This window comes from Pistacia vera, unplaced genomic scaffold (assembly GCF_008641045.1).
Source record: "Pistacia vera cultivar Batoury unplaced genomic scaffold, PisVer_v2 Contig255, whole genome shotgun sequence".
Lineage (NCBI taxonomy): Eukaryota > Viridiplantae > Streptophyta > Magnoliopsida > Sapindales > Anacardiaceae > Pistacia > Pistacia vera.
Window position 1 is genome coordinate 564,344 of NW_022196063.1, and position 19,672 is coordinate 584,015.

A 19,672-nucleotide genomic window follows, 5' to 3' on the forward strand; every position below is an offset into this window, starting at 1 on the left:
CGCCACGAGTGAGTGGCATCAGTAGAGAGATATAGTATTTGTACAGTCCGTGAGTAGTGTATGTACCTAGTAGAGCATACCTACATGCACGCTGCCCCGAGCGAGCGGCCACAACAGAGAGATGCAATACTTGTACAGTCCGTGAGTAGTGCATGTAGATGGGGACTGTACCCACTCACATGGACAGGGTTCCAAATCCATGCATCAACCTAGTTCGATCGGCAAACTGGAAAGAAGAAATAAAAGAAAGAGAATCAGAAAAGAAAAGAAAGAGATTACAACATAAGATAAAGAGAAACAGAAAGGAATGAAGATTATAATAAAAGAATAAAGTGACAAAAAGAAAAATCAGAAAATGAGTAACGGAGGAAACACAGTAGTGTAGTTTGGTTTACTTATTGAGCAATTAGTGCTCACTCCGTTAATTTACTGTTTTGCAGGTACTAGATGATTTGCGATCGGGTGGGACGTCAAGAAATGGTGGAGTTTGGTGGCACTGTTCAAGATTACCTTATATTTACTAAAGTATATCAATGTTATGTGTATATATATGAATTAAAAATTAGAATTTTCGGATTTATATTATATATATATGTTTGTAAAAGTTATATAGTAAATTTTATCTTATATTTCTTATAGAATTACTAGCTATATAATATATTACATACCGGTATAAGAGTATCTCTAAAAGATTCTTTATATGACATAAACTATTTATTATAAAAAGTTTATTCATACAAACAAGAATCCAACAGACTCTTTATTCTTTAAATATAAATTAAATAGTTATTTTGACTTTCTATATCTAGAGAGTCAAATTTCACTTTTTATCATAATTTTAATTAATAAACTTTAAGTTTCTAAGTATTTTGTTTATTAATTCTCTCTTTTATTAAGTTTCGTTTTTGAAAATAAAGAGTATTTTCATTAAATTTAAAGAATTCACTAGATTTGAGTAAAATTTTTATACTTTATATTTAGAAATTAATGAAAATATTTTTTTATTTATGAGAAAGATGATCTTTAAAATAAATAATATTATTGGGGATGCCCTAAGTAACTTAAGGTGATTTTATTATTATCTATTTATATATGGTTATGCAAATTATTGCAATAAAAAATATGTATACAACATGCCATATGGCTACCACGTCGTCAATTTGCCGTCAGCGTGCTGGAGACCGTATCTAGATAAGCTATTTAGGGAAATTAATCTGACAATTAACAAAACAATTAGCCCCAAACAAGGCCTTAATCTCCGCCACGTAAGTAAGTTCAATCATTCTTCGTCACCAGTCGCCGTAATGATATCAGTAATTGACTAAACGATAGTCCTCCTTGCCTTGTTCACCTGCGGGTCACTAATTATTCACCTCGCCCAACCTTTTATTCTTTTTCTTTTCCCCTAATTTTCATTGATTTTGATTTTTCCATCTTTTTTTTTTTTTCCGTCATATTTCTTCACTTTCATTCTCCACAGCCATCGGGTCTCTCTCTGCTTTCACATTCTTCAAAGCTGAAACGGCGCCATTTCAGTTCCCGACTCACTATCTGTCTGACCCTTCTTCTGTCAAAGACGCGTTTCCAAATATTACTGAAGAGCTTAACCAAATTCTCAGGTATTTCTCTTCCCGATGAATTACATAAACTAAAGCTTAATGTTTTTCTTCTTCTTCTTCTTAGTTTTGTTTTAAACTCTTGCATTAGATCAACACCGTCAGATCTATTTTACTATCACATCAAGATCACCGAAACTTAATATTATAATATGAGATTAATTTTTGTTACTCTGCCTTTGACGGTGTAGTTGTATCATCATACACCATTTGCAGTAATTTGTGAACTTCTCTACTACCTTTTTTATGCTCTGACATGTGTTAGTTTTAACGCGGAGATCTTTGTTATAGCTAACAAAAGTGATCCAGAAAGAATAATCCAAAAGAGGTGAGAGTAATTTCTATACTGAAAGTGGTTTTATTTGGTTTGTTTTAAGTTAAACCGGTGTTACTCTTAAATTAGCATACTCGTTTGTAAATTTTGATAGTGACTGCTTATGGCTAGTTCAACTTCTGTAACTAGAGTTGATGATGTGTTGTTTTTGAGATTTGATTTTTGATTTTTATTTATTTATTTATTTTTGTGTTTTGAGATTGTGGACTACAGTCCACAGGTGGGAGGAAGCTGACCGGTTTTGATGAGACTTGGACAAATTAAAGCTTTTAGAGGATGAAAGGAAGCTTTTTTATATTCAGGGGTAAAGAACTCTCTCTTGTTCTCATTGTTCTTGTGTCCATAACCATTTTTCTATGGGCATGGGATAGAACTCCGCTTCTTAGTGCCTTTCTCCCACCCAAAAATCAGTTGCTGCAGCTCTATGCAGGTGCGTCTCTTGTGATTTCTTTTTAAGCCTACTAATTTAACTTTTCGTTGTCTGTTTTTCTATCAATCTAATGTGACCGGTTATTTCATTTAGTTTTAAATTTGAAGGATTTGAAGAGTGCAATTTATAACCGTAGACATCAACATGAGTTCACCTCCTAGTTATAGGAACAGATCATTCTTGATATATTTTTTGCCCAAAAATGATGCTAATTGTAATTTTACGTGAGAATGAGAATAATAACCTGTCTGTAGGAATGAAAAGGCATCCATTATAATTATTTTTAAGAGAAAATTATAGGTAAAAAGTTTAAATTAAGAAACCTAGAAATAATACAATGAATGCAACCATATTTGCATTAGGCTCAACATCCTGTTTTTCTGTCTTTCATATGTGGTTCATATGTTCTATTAGATTCTTCTGTAACAAGATTGCTATCTTTATAATTAGTGAACAAATGTATACTGGCATCTGTAGAAAATGTGACTTTAAGTCATCAAACGAGTCTTTTAGCAGTACAAACTCCTGCTCAAAATAAAGGTAAAATAGTTTTTTCTGTTTCCTATTATCAGGATAAAGAAACTTAATGGTGAGTTACATTATTGTTAAGGTCATCAGATCACATGGATAGAGGATTATCAAGCTCCTTGATTTATTCTTATGAGATTGCTCCACTGAACTGATTCCTTGCCCTTCAATGTCTTATTTTTTTTTGTATTGATTTTGAATGCTGCTGGCATCTTACATTCTCTATTTGTGCACGTATGTAATTGTGGTATATCCAAGAATTAACATTTATCATGGTGGTGTGCAGAAAATCCCTTAAGTGTAGCAGAAGGATTACCAAAACACAAGCAGGGTCCGAAATCAGAGAAAGGTAGCAGTGCCAATAATTCCACTATCCTGAGAGAAGTAAGAGGAGATGACAAACTAACTTTAGGGGAAAAAAATTTGAAACAAAGAGAACAAAGTCTGGATGAAATAACACCAGTAGACTCTACAAAGACAAGCAGGGCAAAAGGTGAAAAGAATCTAGAAAACTTCTGTGTTTTGAGTTCTTTTTCTTGCATGCTTTATGCTTTTGGAAAACTTATTGGAGCTTTATCAAAATTGTTCTTTTGTCAGAAGAAAAAATGGTATTCCTTTGATCATAGGCTATTTAATTGATGAGCAAACTACAAGTTAGGATAGTTGAATATTCTGGCCTGAAAATTCAATATTGACCAGTTTTTTGAAGACAAATATTGAAAATCTTGAATGAGATTTGCCTGTTCGGCTTCTGGTCTTATAAGTACATGTTACATAGTTGTGTTGTCAGTTTTGCTGTTGGTTTTAGCAATATCATAAAATCTTAATTTGTGGATTTCACATGTTAATTTTAGTTGGTTCCTCAGAGAAGTAATGGATAAGCACAAGTTTACTTTCCATATGCTTCTTTGTTCTATCTGTTGATGATGTATAAATGAGTGGTGTATTTTAATGATACTATTTACTGATATTGTCCTTTGTCTTACCTGTACTGCAGCCTGTAATTATGCAAAGGGAAAATGGGTTGTAGATAATACGCGACCTTTATATTCTGGGTTCGGTTGTAAGCAATGGCTATCTGGAATGTGGGCCTGTCGATTGATGCAGCGCACAGACTTTGCTTATGAGAATATACGTTGGCAGCCGAAGGATTGTCAGATGGAAGAATTTGAAGCATCCAAGTTCTTAAGAAGGTGACATTGTAATTCTGTCTTATAACCACTATATGAATTTATCAAGTTAGAATTATGAGTAGTGCTATATTTACAAATTTTTTTAATATCTTCTTCATCCACTAATGTAGCTATTGATATTTCTTAATCCTGTGGACTATAGAATGGTATGTTAAGTGACATGACATTGCTAAACATTAGTTGTTGCGTCAGTTGGTATGAAAAGTTGGTGACAAGTTTTTAAGGGCAGTAATACTCTTTTCATAGTGGAGGAGATGTAGGACAGATACACATGGATCTGGAGTTGTCAAGGTTATTTTGGTGTTTTGGACTTCTATATCATCTTTTTTCAGGATTAGAAATTCTAATCCTTCTCAAAATCAGAAATATAATCCCAATAAAAAATAGAACTCTTATTTGTCCTACATCAAGAGGTCTTAACTATTTATGTCTGCCATATGTTTTGGCTTTTGGTTCACATAATCATCACTCACTGAAGCTGAGGGTTTTGGCTTGGGGATTGGGGGGAATTGATATAGAATGGCCATTATCCTGTGGATGCAGTTTGGAATTGGCTTGAATTGACAATTTAATTTTGTTTTAGGTTTTTCTTCATAAATCTATACCTTAAATGACCTGAAGCTGGGCTTGGTTCCCATTTGTAAATCAGCTTCTTTAATTAAATTGGGAAATATGATCTGAACTGACCATGGAAATAGGCATAGGGAAACATGACCTGAACTGACCATAGAAATATGCCAAAAGCTATCAAGGTAATTGTTGTTTTAGTACTTAGTAGATGTGCTTCCTGCTTGTAAGATATGAATGTGTTCTTCTACAGTTTACCTCTTTACAATCCAAGTGGACCAGGTCCTCCACAGCGAAATTGCTTTATTGATCAATCTCATTTCTTTTCCTAGGATGTCAGGGCTAAGTAATAGTCATGGGAATGGTATTTGTTAACCCAGGGTTGTCTGCTAGGCTGTGAAATATGATACTTGGCACTTTGGTAGGTTTAACTAATCAACCCGAGTTGGATGGCTGCTAGGAGGAGCATGCAAGGATGCTTGAACATCCAACTCTTTTTTTTTAAATTATTTATTTATTTTTTGTGTGGTATTCCACGTACATTTGGGTAAAAGATCATATGTTGGGAATCTCAGCACTTGGGGGACAGGGGTTAGATGTTGTTTATATGATGGCATTTGACCTTGCTTCGTGCAATTACTCCTCTGTTTCTCTCGTGTATTTTTTGTTTGTTCTGATTCATTACCATACATAATGATCAACTAATCCTTTTCTTCGCTTTAATATGTGTAGTTCAGGTTTAAATTTAAATATTTGATAATTGTGTTTATGCATTCCAGGATGCAAGATAAAACTATAGCTTTTATTGGAGATTCTTTGGGTCGACAACAGTTCCAGTCTCTGATGTGCATGGCCACAGGTGGTGAGGAGAGCCCTGACATCAAAGACGTAGGAAAGGAATATGGGCTTGTCAAAGCTCATGGGGCTATTCGCCCTGATGGGTGGGCTTATCGTTTTCCTAGCAGTAACACCACAATCCTGTATTACTGGTCAGCATGTCTCTGTGACCTGGAACCTCTTAATGTCACTAACCCAACCACTGAGTATGCCATGCATCTTGATCGGCCACCAGCATTCTTGCGCCAATATCTTCACAAATTTGATGTACTAGTGCTCAACACAGGGCATCACTGGAATCGAGGTAAGGTTCAGGCTAACCGGTGGGTAATGCATGTGGGGGGTGTGCCGAACACAAATAGGAAGATAGCTGAGATTGCAGGTGCCAAGAACTTCACAATCCACAGTATTGTTAGTTGGGTGAACTCACAGCTGCCTGAACATCCTCGCTTAAAAGCCTTTTATAGGAGCATCTCACCCAGGCATTTTGTTAATGGGGACTGGAACACAGGAGGAAGCTGTGACAATACCACCCCCATGTCTATAGGGAAAGAGGTATTACAAGATGTGTCCAGTGATTATAGTGCTGGTAGTGCGGTGAAGGGGACAGGAGTTAAGCTGTTGGACATAACAGCTATATCCCAACTGAGAGACGAGGGTCACATATCCCGGTACAGTATTAGAGCCTCAAATGGAGGGCAGGACTGCTTGCATTGGTGTCTACCTGGTGTTCCTGATACATGGAATGAAATCCTGTTTGCGCAAATTTAGTCCTGTATTCTAGGCACTCGGTAATGGTAAATTGCTACCTTCTCTTGGCCTCATGTGAAGTCACTATAAAGGCCAAGTTGGTAGATTTAGTTTCTTGAATTCATAGCTTATCTGATCAAATTCTTCTCAGGATCTTTTGATATGGCACTTCACTTCCTGAGAAAGCAGCATATTTACAGCGGAAATTAGTTTTTCTTGGTTGTTACTATGCTAATACTGGAGGAAAGAGCACGGGAAAAAGAGAAAAGATAAAAGAGTAGGATGGTGGATACGGGATAAGTTGTGGATTTGTATTAATATTTTTTATAGCTTGCGTGCACTGTAGCAATTTAATCTCTAATAATATATTTTTCTGATTTCAATAAGTTGCAAGGCTTTGAAATCCAACCACCCTTGGCGTAGAATATATTTTCAATTGGAGTGGGTTACTTTTAGTGAGGGAATTAGACGCCTACCAACCATGTTGCATTAAACATCGTGGATCCGTCACATCATTAAACTGAAAGCCCACGTTCAGGCGTTCAATGAATGTGATGTTTTCCTGTAATAATGCATCTGTAACCCATAACCTTTATCATTTGATCCAAGACATCACCACTTTTGATAACTATTACCGACCTAATATAATCATCCTTATCTTTTTCAAATAATACATGATCACTATTCCTCAACATTATTACCTTTTTAACCTTTTATATTCTAAAATAGTAATCAGTGATTGATATATTATCAACTATTGAATTCATGTTTACCAATACCGTACATTATATACCCACTTTCGTGCTGGCTCTAAATCAAGGACCATTAACAATATTCTATTTGCACTTGCTTTTGCTTCCAACGGATAGTATCCTTTATTCTTATTTATCAAATTCAAATCCTCTGTTCATGGGCACGTGGCTTCATCGAAAACGTTAAAATAACATTCCGTTGAGCAGGAACAAATCACCTGGACCGTGCACCATCTACAACTTTAGATCACAACGGTCCATCACCCAACTGTCAAAGCCGGCACTTTGTAATCATAGACGTCTTCAATCTTCATCACTCTGATGACTCAGCTGTATCCTAACGGCTTTGGACATCCTGTCGCTTTCTCCGAAAGCTTCACTATCCAAGACAATAATAAATAAATAAAAAAACCCAAGTTTTCTGTTTAATAGCTGTAAGAACTAAGAAATACCAACTCAGAAGTGATTCTTCTTCTTCTATTCTTTCTTTCCATTAATCTAAAAGCCCAAAAACTTATATAAAATTCATTTTTTGGGGAAATACTTTGAATTGATTTCAATGGCCAATGATTTTGCGACTGCGGTGGAGGATGGGCTTAAACTCTCGAAGCGACTATACTTCGGGAAGGACCGAGCCGTGTCTCCGCCGAGGGTTCCGACGTCGATGGAGAAACCAGGGTCGGTCAACATGTACATGCCGAAGGCGCCGATGTTGTACGCGGTGATACCCGACCCGAAGATCGTGGACAATCCGGATATACCGAGCTACCAGCCGCACGTGCATGGCAGGTGCGATCCTCCGGCGCTGATTCCGTTACAAATGAACGGCGTCGAGTTGGATGTGGATTGTTATCTGGATACGGCTTTTGTTCGGGTTTCCGGATCCTGGAGAGTCCATTGTGTTATGGGCAGTAAGAGCTGCGATTGTCGCATTGCTATCCCTATGGGCGAGGAGGTAGACTTTATGATAATAAAGAAAATGAATTTGGATTTGGATTTGGATTTGTTTAATTTTTGTTTTGTTTTATTGTCAACAAGACAAGTAATATATTATTTGGCTAACAGGGTTCAATCTTAGGTGTTGAGGTAGAGGTTTCTAGTAAATCATATTGTACTCGTTTGATTGCATTGGAAGACAAGGAGGGTGTGGAAAAGGCAGCCAGGCCTGAGAATGGTGGCTTTTTGAAGCCTCACATTTTCACCTTAACAATACCACAGGTAATTACTACTCGGTTTGGTAAGCTAAATTTTACTTATTTTAGGTTTGTTTTTCTAACTTTGATTAGTTTATTACATTTTCAGATTGATGGGGGTTCCTTTCTTTCAGTAAAACTTCATTGGTCCCAGAAATTGTCTTACTGTGATGGAGAATTTTCTTTAAATGTACCTTTTAAGTTTCCTGAGTATGTCACTCCTGCTATAAAGAAGATTCCAAAAAAAGAAAAGATACTGTTAAATGTAAATGCTGGTACTGGAACTGAGATTTTGTGCAAGACAACTAGTCATCCTTTGAAGGTACATGTTTGTTTAGTGTTGTCCTGAATTTGTTTTGATTTTAACTATCTTTCCAAGAGTTAATTTTTTTCTTCAACTTTCCAGCAATTAAGGCGTGAAGCAGGAAAGCTTGGTTTTTCTTATGAATCAGAAGTGCTTAAATGGTCAAGTAATGACTTCAGTTTCTCATACACTGTAAGACTTATCAATTTTTACTCTCATTCTAAAATTTATACAGTACACGAGTCATCATTTAAGTATGGTTTATGGAACTATAGTGTACTAGAGTTAGATAGATAACTTTGAGAGATTACCTTTTATTTTTATGTGTATGATACCTTAGTCACTATATCGTGTCTACTTGATATATTAGGTTTCTCCAAGTCATATGGTTGGTGGCATCCTGTTGCAGTCTCCACCTCTGCACGATGTTGATCAAAGAGAGATGTTCAGCGTCTATTTTTATCCAGGAAGCCAGCAAAGTAGAAAGGTAATTTTTTAGAACTTGTTTAGTCTGATAAGCAGTTATTCTATTTATTTGTTTTCTTATGATTTGTTTCTGTTACACCTTTCCTCATCTTCTTATTCAATAGGTGTTCAGAAAGGATATAATATTTATGGTTGATATAAGTGGAAGTATGCAAGGAAAACCACTTGAGGATACAAAGAATGCGTTGTCTGCTGCCCTCGCTAAGCTTGATCCAAAAGATTCGTTTAACATTATAGCTTTTAGTGGAGAGACATATCTATTTTCAACATCAATGGAGTTGGCTACGAAGGAGGCAGTTGAAAGGGCAACTCAGTGGATTGGAGTAAATCTGATTGCAGAGGGGAGTACAGATATACTTCTTCCCCTAACTAAGGTCTCTTTTCATTCAGATTTAGTTTTAGTTGAAGTCCTGATCTAGAGTTTGCCAGTTTTAACTTCTGATCTTTCATACCCCAGTGTAAATCATGCTGTACCTTGTTCATTTATTAGTATACTATACATATACCCACTAAAATTATTAAAAATAAAAAAGTGCTATAGCCTTGTAAAAGTTATGTTGTTACTTGATAAGACCAAAAATTTTTAGATACTTGGCACTGACAATCTACATGCTGTGATGGTTCCGCTCTCCATGGTCATATTGCATATTTGTATGTTTTGAAAATATTTTAATGTTGCTTATACTGTTTCAAGTAGATATAATCTTTTGGTATTAACTTTGATTCAAAGTTATGGGTGTGCGGTTCCATTTTTCTTTCAGGCTGTAGATATGCTATGTAATACTCGTGGTTCAATTCCTACCATCTTCCTTGTTACTGATGGGGCTGTTGAAAATGAGAGACACATTTGTGATATGATGAAAAGTCGCCTAACAAATGGAGGGCCAATTTGTCCACGTATATACACTTTTGGAATTGGTAATGCTTTCTGCTAATTTCTACCTTTTATTGGCATGCTAATTTCTCCAAAGCCTTTCTTTTTTCTACTCCATGAAGGAGTAAAAAGGAGGGCTATATGCCACTGGTAATTTTGTTAATTATTTTTGACAAATTCATATCATTTGAAACATATGCTCTCCCTTGCTAGTTTTCCATGACATTAGTTGCTAGCTTTGAAGGACATTTGTGTAATGATGTATACTCGTTTTTGTATCTGGACTTGTATCAAACAGTGTATGATATGTATAGAGCACCTAAAATTAACTTATTGTGTGAAAATTTTCAGGTGTATACTGTAACCATTATTTCCTACATATGCTTGCAATGATTAGCAGAGGGCACTATGGCGCGGCATATGATATAGGTCAGTTCTGCACTTCAAAGTTGTCAAATATATATATATATATATATATATATATTGGGAATTGGTTGGAATGAGTTCTTATCTATTAATGGCGTTTTGGTTCACCCAACCATATATATATTTATATTTGGTCTCAGAGCTGTCAGCGGCATGCAAGGTTGTTTGAGTGATATGAAACTTTGTTGTCGGACCTATGCATGATCTAATTCTTATTTAACCGTTTGAACTTTATGAGATGCTTGGTTATGTTTTAGAACATGTTACAGGTCTACAAAATCTTGAGTGGGTCACTCCTGATTGTTAGATTTCATTTCTTTAGTTGATATCCGTATTTACAATATAATATGGGATTCCCTCTGGTTTTAACTCATGAATCCTTAAGGATGTTAAACTTGGTGCTGCTATACATTGATATAGATTCAATAACCAATTGAGTAATTGAGCTTTTTGCCCTTAGGTTTGCAGCTATGCGGCTATGCCAATGGCTTTTTATTATTAAGTATTAACATTCAAAATTATATTATCAGTTGTTTGTACAGCTCTTAGATAACTATAATTTTGTGAAAACTTTGGCTTTTCTTTCGTATTGCTGATCATCTACCTTTTATGATTTTTCTGATTGTCAGATTCAGTGGAGCTGGGTTTGCAAAAATTATTCACCAAAGGTTTATCAATGGTTCTTGCAAATATAACCATTGACATGTTAAAAGATCTTGATGAGTTTGAGGTATGCTTCTTTTATTTAGGTTTTGCTTAGCATTTTTAGATATTTTTGTTGTCTCTTATTCTTCTATTTTTCTTTTCATATCACTAATAGATTCCTCTGTTGAGATTTTACCGTGTCATTTGGTGTGATTCCAGTTATTTTCACTTGCTTGCAGTTGTAATAGTTTATCGTTTCTCATATTGATCATGTTAGCGATAGTATATTATATTTGCACCTATGTGTAATGGTTTTATAATTTTCAAACATTGAGATTGTCTATCTTTACTCTATGACACATTATGACACATGAGGTGATACATATTATGGACATTGGTTTAATGTGTATGCTATTAATTCAGAAAAATTTTCATTAGCTTCTTTTGAATTTAAGCGAAAACGTCAGAATATTTTAACACCTCCTCCTAAATGATAAAATCATCATATATCCCTCTTAAAACTATTGGAGTTTTTCGGAAGTTTCATAAAACTTATCCAAAATGTCTCTGGTAGGGAGGTCTTTTCCTGTTTCAAAACCAGATGGGTTTGTATGTAACAGTTTTATTGAATTTAGTTTCGTTATTTGGCACATTCCATACTCATGAAGGCTTTTTACAATTTTTTTTTTTATAGGTGTACCCTTCTCGTATTCCAGACTGTACATCAGAAACCCCATTGACCATATCTGGGAGGTACCAGGGAAATTTTCCTGATAATATTAAAGCTAAAGGTCTCTTGGGAGATTTGAGTGATTTTGTCATGGAATTGAAGGCACAACATGCAAAGGACATACCTCTTGACAGAGTAAGGCACTGACTTGTTACATTTAGTCATTTATCCAAGTTGTTGATATCATGCCATGTGGTGCCCCTCTAGAGTTTCTTTTTCTCTTTTTTTTTTTTTTCCTTTTTTGGTGGCTGCAAAGATGTAATGTAACGTGCTCTTGATATGTATCTTTGATTCTCTCACAATGACTTTTACCTGCTATGGGTATCAAGCTAAGGCTTACTGTATGGTTGTGATCCATATCAGAGAGTACACCTTTAAATCCTGTATCTATTAGCTCCCAGGGTTATGATTCAATATGTTGTCTTTATTACAAACAAATTTTGATGTAGGAGAAGGAGAGAATTAAGAGAGACAAAGAGAAGAAGAGAGCTAAGAAAGAAAATTTAGAAGAGAATAGAAAGAATTTACGTGAGGGAAAATACAATATATTTATTAATCATCAAAGTGTGAATAATAAATTAGATCTAAGGCCTTTTTATAGGCTTGAAATCATACTCCTTGAATAAGAAATTACTTTCCAAATAGAATAAGAAAACCTAATGTAAAAGTATAATAAAATAAATTAAAATGCGAAAATAACTAGAATTCTAGAATCTAATATATATATATATATTCGTCAATCCTCTTTTCAATTGGCTTAGTTCATCTTTTCACATGATCCCTATATTAGCTTATGCATAATGCCTCATAAATGTTTCATGTAGAATCTCTATAACTTTGCGACCTTAGTTCGAGTAAATTTAAAATTTTCCCCTTCTGCATCAGGTATTTGCAAAGCAACAAATTGATTTACTCACGGCTCAAGCATGGTTTTCAGAAGATAAACAGCTGGAGGAGAAGGTCTGTTGCATTCCAATTTCTTATTTTACTAGGTTTATATTTTTCTCATTCTGTGGATTCCATTGAATACGAGAAATGGGAACAAAGTGTATTTTCTTTTTGAAGTTTATGGAATGAAAAAAAATCAAATGACATCTGTCTTCATCAGGTTCCAAAGGAATTTATAATAAAGTTCTATCCTAAGCAGAAATCAACTTTTTTCCCAAAATCTTTTTGGTTATTGATTTCTGGTCTGATGTTCCCGGAATTTATTTGAAATTTTTTTTGCTATGAGTAAGTGGACCATCTGGAGGGTTGTGGATCTGGCTGCGTGAGCCTTTTCACTAGCTGCATTAACTGGAAGGCTTCCACATATTGTAACCTAGTATACATTTTTTTGGAAAAAGGACTTGATGTTGATATTCCCTTTCTATTGGCAGGTTGCTAAAATGAGTGTACAGACTGGCGTAATTTCCGAGTATACCTCTATGATCATACTGGAGACTGATGAGGGAAAGAGAACAGAATCACCAAGCATAAAGAAGGTAAACATTGATGTTAAATTTTGCTGAGACGATGCTGTGTGTGTCTTAGTAACTGAAGCTGCATCCTTTGACTTACATTTGTTTTCTTCAGCTCTGATTTTGTAGTATTTCATCAAAGTATAAAAAAGCAAATTAACAAAAAAAAAAACTCGTATAATTCTTATGTGGAGCGATCTAATAACTAAGAATGGTTGTTGAAATTGACCAAGTATAAAACTTTTTTGGTAACTTTATGAATCACTTTGTTTCTTCTTTATCACTTTATATCCCATTTATCCTGCACTTTCCCTTCAAATGGTAAAAGGGCACTTGGATCCTTCTAGCTGGATCAATTGCCGCTTGCAAATTATTTTCTTGTTTAAATCAAAATTTTGGAATTTTTAGGAGCCATGTGGTACAATTTATTGGATCCTTTTTTTGTTTTTTGGAATCCAAAAACAAGCAAGAGTATTTTGGCAGTGAGTATTCAGAAAACGTTTTTGGAAAATTTTCAACTTTTACTAAGGAAACCAAGGACTTCATTTTTGAAATTTTTGTTTTTCCCAAATCGAAGTCTTTACAAAGAAAATTATTGGTATTTCTGTTTCTAAATACCATATTAGACCAGAGTTTTCTTATCAGAAGATGACATTAGACATGCTCTTGAATCTTCAAATACAAAATCCATTTTTCGGATTTATTGTTGAATGAAGCATTTGAAAACAATTCCAATAAGCGTTGCATCATCCATTCTTCTCATTGTGCCTGGTTCATAATAGTACAAGTGTTTTTTATCCCTATAAACCACGTTGTTCTAATAACAGTTCCACTGAAAATTAAATTAAACAGGAATCAGAGGGAAGTGGTAGTCAAAAGATAGTAGATTCTGGAGCCTCAAAAACAATATCTCTACAGAGCCTCGGCATCGGCTTTGGTGACTTGATTGCAACAACTGAAAACATTCCTCCAGGGGCTGAAGAAGCAAAATTACCAGAGGTTGCGGAAATATTTGTGAAGGTGGCATCCAATTGTTGCAGCAGTATGGCCAACAAGTGCTGTTGCATGTGTTGCATCCAGTGCTGTTCTAATCTAAACGACCGATTTGTAATTCTCTTGACACAAGTCTGCACTGCCCTAGCATGTTTTGGCTGCCTTGAGTGTTGTTCAATATGTTGCTCTGGATCCGATGGAAGATGAAACTGAAGCTAAAAGTTTCCTCTTAATCAACTGTATGCTAGTTCTTTAACGGTACAGAAATGATAATTATTTACAGCATCATGTGTATATTACCCAACTTAACAGTCGTAGCAGAGAACCTCTGCGTGTTGAAAATCTATAGCATCTCAATGATATAGTTTTATTAGATGGTTAGTTTTGCAAGCATAGTTTTATTAGATGGTAGCGAAATGACAATTGGCTTTCTTTGTCTCTCTTGCCTCTCAGATAAGTAATGCAGTTGGGGGCCAAAAGGTGCAACTGATATTTGCAGCTCGAAATAAGACCTTATCCTATAAAATAGATGATACATGATACTTGAATCTTATAGAGAGCCACCTGAATACCTCTATTTGTTTTACTTTCTGCATAAAAGCGATTATGTTGTCTTCAAGCTTCGAACCAAGATGTTGCAATATAAATAACCGAACTCATTTTCATGGCAATAAATTTACAATATAGTTACCAGTAGTATACAGTGCTGCTCAACTTAGCCAGCAATAATTTTTGTCAGTAAACCCACTTCCCACAACAAATCACAAATCCTTCGCATTAAGAATTACTATTGAATGGTTGGCCAAACCTAAATACATAATCATGAGTTCAGAACCATTAAAATCATGCAAATGTGACAGTTCATCTCCATCAGAGTCTTAACTAATTATTTTTCTCTAAACTCAAGCAAAATTTTTGGTTCCAGTTAGATTTTCTTCTACATGTTCCTCAACTTTGAACTCCCACTCTCCTTCCTTGTCATCTGAACTCAACGATTTAGAATGGAGCTTCTCTTGGATTTTTGTCACACCCTTCTCCACAGGTCCCATGGCTTGATTTATGGTCAACACAACATCTTCGACAACCTGATTATTAATAAAATTCAATATCAAGTATGAAATCTTCAAGAACATATGTTGAATATATCATTTAGAATATTAGTGAGAACTTACTCGTTGGCCACCTTCAACAACTATGTCTTGAACACTTTCACTGATGCTTGTTCCAGGTGCCTCAATTTGAATTTTAGTTTTCTCAAGCATGGCTGGTTTCTTGTCTTTCTCCTCTAACTTTAGTCTTTCTTCGGTTCTTCTGGTAGTTAATTTTCCAGGCTCAGGAGCTGGAAGATAATGATAGAATTCGGCCGAAAAGACAAACATATGAGCAACTGCTGCAATGGCCATCTGCAATGTCATAGATATCTGTACAGTCATGGCTATAGAAAGAAGAAGAATCACATCCATGCAGAACTAAATTCACAAAAGATTATTCTTAAGAATATTGGGGCATATGTAATACGTCAGCTACTTGAAATATTAGGGTACTATATAATAACATAAGACATCTCAAAGAAAAGTGAATTTTCAAACTTCAGAAAATTATGCAACTTACTTCAATGCAAATTAAAAAATCCTGCAATCCGTTTTTCAGTTTTCCTTTGTTGGGAAGAACTCCTAATGCACATAATAGCGCAATACCCACACCCTGCCACCAAGTTGCAAACACAATAGCCTTGAAGCTTATGAACTTTGCTAGTGGCTTTATTGGCCGAAGTCTTTCATGAGTTACATTGTAGAAGTTGACAAGGCAATATAATGCCCACATCTGGCTGAAGTTCAGCACTACTGCAATGTATGGATACCTGCATGAGATGACAATTTAATGGTTGGAGTGGAGAAATAAAGCAGAAGAACATTGTTTACTGTCTTGTAACAAATATTCAGAATTCATGATAGAAAATGATAAAATGAAGACAAATTTCTGCTTCCAAACCATGTGCCACATGTTTTTGTTTTTTTACGTACAAGTATAGGCACCAAATGTGATACATTTATCTTCAAATTTGAAACTAACAATGAAGGTGATACTATTTTTACAAAAAATATCAAAAAATTTCGGAAAAAATTCCTTGGTAAAGACAAGATAACACAACTGATAGGAAAGATCACTTTATTATCTGAGCTCTATGCTCTAATAAAGCGAGACTGGGTTGCACATACCCACAGTACCACTTGAATTCCCCATCACCATAAACACCACAGAGCTCCAACACTAATGCCAAGAATGCACAAAGTGTCTTCAGAATCATCTGAGTTAACAACAGATATCAGGACTCAACCAGACCCCAATCAAATGGAACAACAAAAAAGTTAGTGGCTTACATACTGTACGAGACCTAACTTTTGTATTGAGAATAGATCTTTTCCAAGATCACATGGTCGGAAGAAGAAGTTACTGAACCACCCTTTTTGCGAAACTTGATTCTCTTCAGCTAATAATGGCTTACTGAGCTGCTTTCTTGATTTACTTTCAAGGAATTCTATGGTTCTTCTTTCTCCACCTAGATTAATATTTCGATCAAACTTAAATTCATGAAGTCAATCTTGGTTAACAAATGTCATAGAAGTTGATGTGCTGGACAAGTTCATAGAGATACTTTGAGCCATATACAGCAAGGGATATAATTCCGTTTGATGAGCAAACGTTTTATCAAGTTCAGTGTTTCTCATCCATCAAATTCCATTTAAAGTGCTTCAATTTGTTAATTAGTAAAAGACATTGACATTATAAAGCTACATTAGATAGTTTAGCACCGTCAAATCAAAGTGGAGAGAATAAGTAAACATTCTTCAAGACAAACTAAAAGAGTATAGCTTACCTAGACAAGCAATCAAATAGCTTCCGAAAGAATACAGGGCAAATGCTTCATAGCAATTTCTTAAAATGTCGCATGCAAGAGAGAACCTCGGTTTCCACAGTGATAAAATCTGGGGAACCAATAAACAAATATCATTATCATGTATGTATGACCAAAAAGTCATCAAAATTAGTAGCAAGAACAGGACATGCAATCAAGCATCAGCTATCAGTTTCCTTTTCTCTGTGACAAAAGATGTTTGTGCTAATTCCGTACAAGAGGCTACAGTGATAATTAAAGGATAGAAATTGCGAACTCATGCATTCCCAAGTTTTTTTCCAGATTAAATTGTGCCATAAATTAAGCTTTTGTTTAGACGCTTATAGCAAAATATATTAGTTTCTAATTTCTTCTAAACATGTAAGGCAGCTGAAGGCATAAGTAGGTACATAATGGTACCAATTGTTCCACCTCAACATTTGATCAAATATCAGACAGTAGAATTGTTTTGGGACATGACACAATGCAAGTTTGATGTAGGTGAAATAGTATACTGTCTAAGTTGCCAAATTATTTGCAATTTAAAAGGCCTTGATCATGGAAAGATAATCTTTCCTTTGGATTAGTGGTAAAGCAACCATAAAAAGAAGTTACAAACAGGTTTTCAGAAAGAATCTTACTGACTCACTAGCATAGACAGGAACGATGAACAAAACCGCTACTATCCATTTTTGTTCCTGTCAAAAGAAATAGATCATTTCAATACTGGGTAGTGAGTAAAAATCCCAGTAAAAACTGCAAATAGACATAACGCTGCATTCCCTTAATACTTGGGCAATTATCAATACTACAAATAAATACGGATATCCCCAAAAATTCCTCAAAACTAATAGAACCCAGTAAACACATATTTTATCTATCTCTACAATTGAAGCTGACACAGAATGGATTTGTTTATTTGCATCTAAAATTCTAATATATGAGAGAAAAATGAAAAGAAAAAAAAAGTTAGTAAAAGTGAAATGAACTAACAGCAGGATTGGTGTATGATCTGAGATGTTGAAGAATGAGAAAAAGAGAGAGAATAACAGCTGCAAGAGCAAAACATCCACCAATAATAACAGCCGGTTGGTGAAGATTTCTGTATGTGTTTTCTTCATGGACTAATACTACATTACTTGTTGCCATCATCCACTACTCTCAACACAGCACTCCAAATAAACACATCAACAATCTTCATTGTTCTTTGATTCCATGTACAAAATTAAATTAAACCAGTAAATTCATAGATTTAGGAGTAAGATAGAAAGGTACATTAAATCACGTAAATTTAATAAACAAATTAAACAGAAGTGTGAGGTTGGATTGTGGATGAGATAATGAGTGCCACCTCTGTTGATTCCTAGGAGTTGGAATTTATATATGTTGCATACGAGGTTGACACGTTCAATTATGGTTTACTTACTCGTTCAGAGAATGACATGTTGCACTTGCGCGGGAGGACGAGGATCTTCGAGTTTTAGTTGGATATCTTTAATTTATGAAAATCACACATTCCACCCCTCAATTTTTCACATTCTTATATAACCCACGCATGCAGTTTATTTTTTCTTTTCTTTTATTCTTATTTCAATGATAATATGTCATTTATAATCTTCATATTTCTATTTAGGTTACCTTTGAATTTATAATTGTTGATGCCTGAAATAATATTGGATAATACAAAGAAACGTAAAAAGTTTCCCGTAGTAAGACACGTATTGTAATTTTATATTTAATTCTTATAATATTTTACCAATAAATTTCAATATATTAATACAAATCATATTTTTTTGTATTCAGAACTTTAAGTGCATATATATATATATATATAGAGTCTTGAAGTTCTTGTTAGAAAGAGGACTCTTAATTCAGAAGGTAGGAGGTTTAGAAGAAAAAAAAAATGGATTTGACATTGAAATTAATTACTTGTTAGTTTGTATAAAAAAGTGTCTTTCTTTAATTTTCTCCTGAATTATAAAGTTGGTACGTAATAATCTAGGGCCCTACCTATAAAACATTGTTCATTTAGGACAGAGTCTTCACAGTTTTGCCTTCGAGCTTCATAGCTTCATAACTGAAAACACATTTTACAAATTAAGGGATAACCAAGCAGTAGTGGACCCTAGATTTTTTAACGGGATGCCTCTACGGCTGCATTATTGTTTGTCAAATAATTAGTAAAAATTTCTAAAAAATCGAACTTTAAACAAAGGAAATAACATAATATCAAGAACCTGAAATGAAACACAAGAAAATTTTTATGTGAAAAAACCAATTTAATGTGAAAAGAGCAAAAAACCACGGGAATTTAACGCTCTACTTAAATCCAATATAATCAAAAGAGTTTACAGCAACCACAATTCACCAAAAATATTCTACACAAATTTCTTATTTCTCCTCTTTTTTTCTTTTAATTTTAATTTTTCTTTTTGGCTTCTAAAGATTATAATATATATTTTCATGACTTTGATCAGACCTAGTCTAAGCTAAAGTCATACAAGAGTTAAATAAAGTCAACTTTGCGTTGACTTTTAATATGAATTAATAAAAAAAAAAGGAATTTTATTGGTATAAACATAGATAATAACTCAAATTTTTTTAATAATTTTTAGAAGTTAAATAGTGACATTTGAAATGTAAGAAAGTGATGGATGA

General features: G+C 34.5%; 3 protein-coding genes across 8 annotated transcripts; 2 read left to right on the top strand and 1 right to left on the bottom strand.

Moving 5' to 3' along the window:
- The first annotated feature begins 1,345 nt into the window (after window positions 1-1,345).
- Window positions 1,346-6,638, top strand: LOC116132538 (protein trichome birefringence-like 16). Of its 6 annotated transcripts, none has more exons than XM_031418201.1 (6): window positions 1,346-1,619; window positions 1,882-1,944; window positions 2,164-2,380; window positions 3,195-3,401; window positions 3,906-4,101; window positions 5,448-6,638. In XM_031418201.1, exons 3-6 carry the CDS (start codon window positions 2,227-2,229, stop codon window positions 6,274-6,276), a joined length of 1,386 nt encoding a protein of 461 aa, XP_031274061.1. In that variant the 5' UTR covers window positions 1,346-1,619; window positions 1,882-1,944; window positions 2,164-2,226; the 3' UTR covers window positions 6,277-6,638. The 6 variants fall into 6 exon arrangements, with proteins under 6 accessions (XP_031274061.1, XP_031274059.1, XP_031274060.1 ...); XM_031418199.1 differs by having other exon boundaries at window positions 1,908-1,944; window positions 2,150-2,380; XM_031418200.1 differs by having other exon boundaries at window positions 1,908-1,944.
- A 722-nt stretch (window positions 6,639-7,360) lies between these two features.
- On the top strand, window positions 7,361-14,474 carry LOC116132563 (inter-alpha-trypsin inhibitor heavy chain H3). The gene is made up of 13 exons (XM_031418229.1): window positions 7,361-7,962; window positions 8,073-8,225; window positions 8,310-8,522; window positions 8,607-8,696; window positions 8,875-8,991; window positions 9,095-9,364; window positions 9,752-9,908; window positions 10,216-10,293; window positions 10,920-11,020; window positions 11,630-11,800; window positions 12,551-12,625; window positions 13,045-13,149; window positions 13,978-14,474. The coding sequence occupies exons 1-13, from the start codon at window positions 7,567-7,569 to the stop codon at window positions 14,323-14,325; spliced, it is 2,274 nt and encodes a 757-aa protein (XP_031274089.1). The 5' UTR covers window positions 7,361-7,566; the 3' UTR covers window positions 14,326-14,474.
- A 503-nt stretch (window positions 14,475-14,977) lies between these two features.
- LOC116132526 (protein LAZ1 homolog 2-like) lies at window positions 14,978-18,174 on the bottom strand. The gene is made up of 8 exons (XM_031418186.1): window positions 18,008-18,174; window positions 17,656-17,712; window positions 16,997-17,105; window positions 16,500-16,678; window positions 16,338-16,426; window positions 15,730-15,979; window positions 15,291-15,521; window positions 14,978-15,203 (listed from the first exon to the last, which is right to left on the bottom strand). The coding sequence occupies exons 1-8, from the start codon at window positions 18,164-18,166 to the stop codon at window positions 15,021-15,023; spliced, it is 1,257 nt and encodes a 418-aa protein (XP_031274046.1). The 5' UTR covers window positions 18,167-18,174; the 3' UTR covers window positions 14,978-15,020.
- Window positions 18,175-19,672: the final 1,498 nt, after the last annotated feature.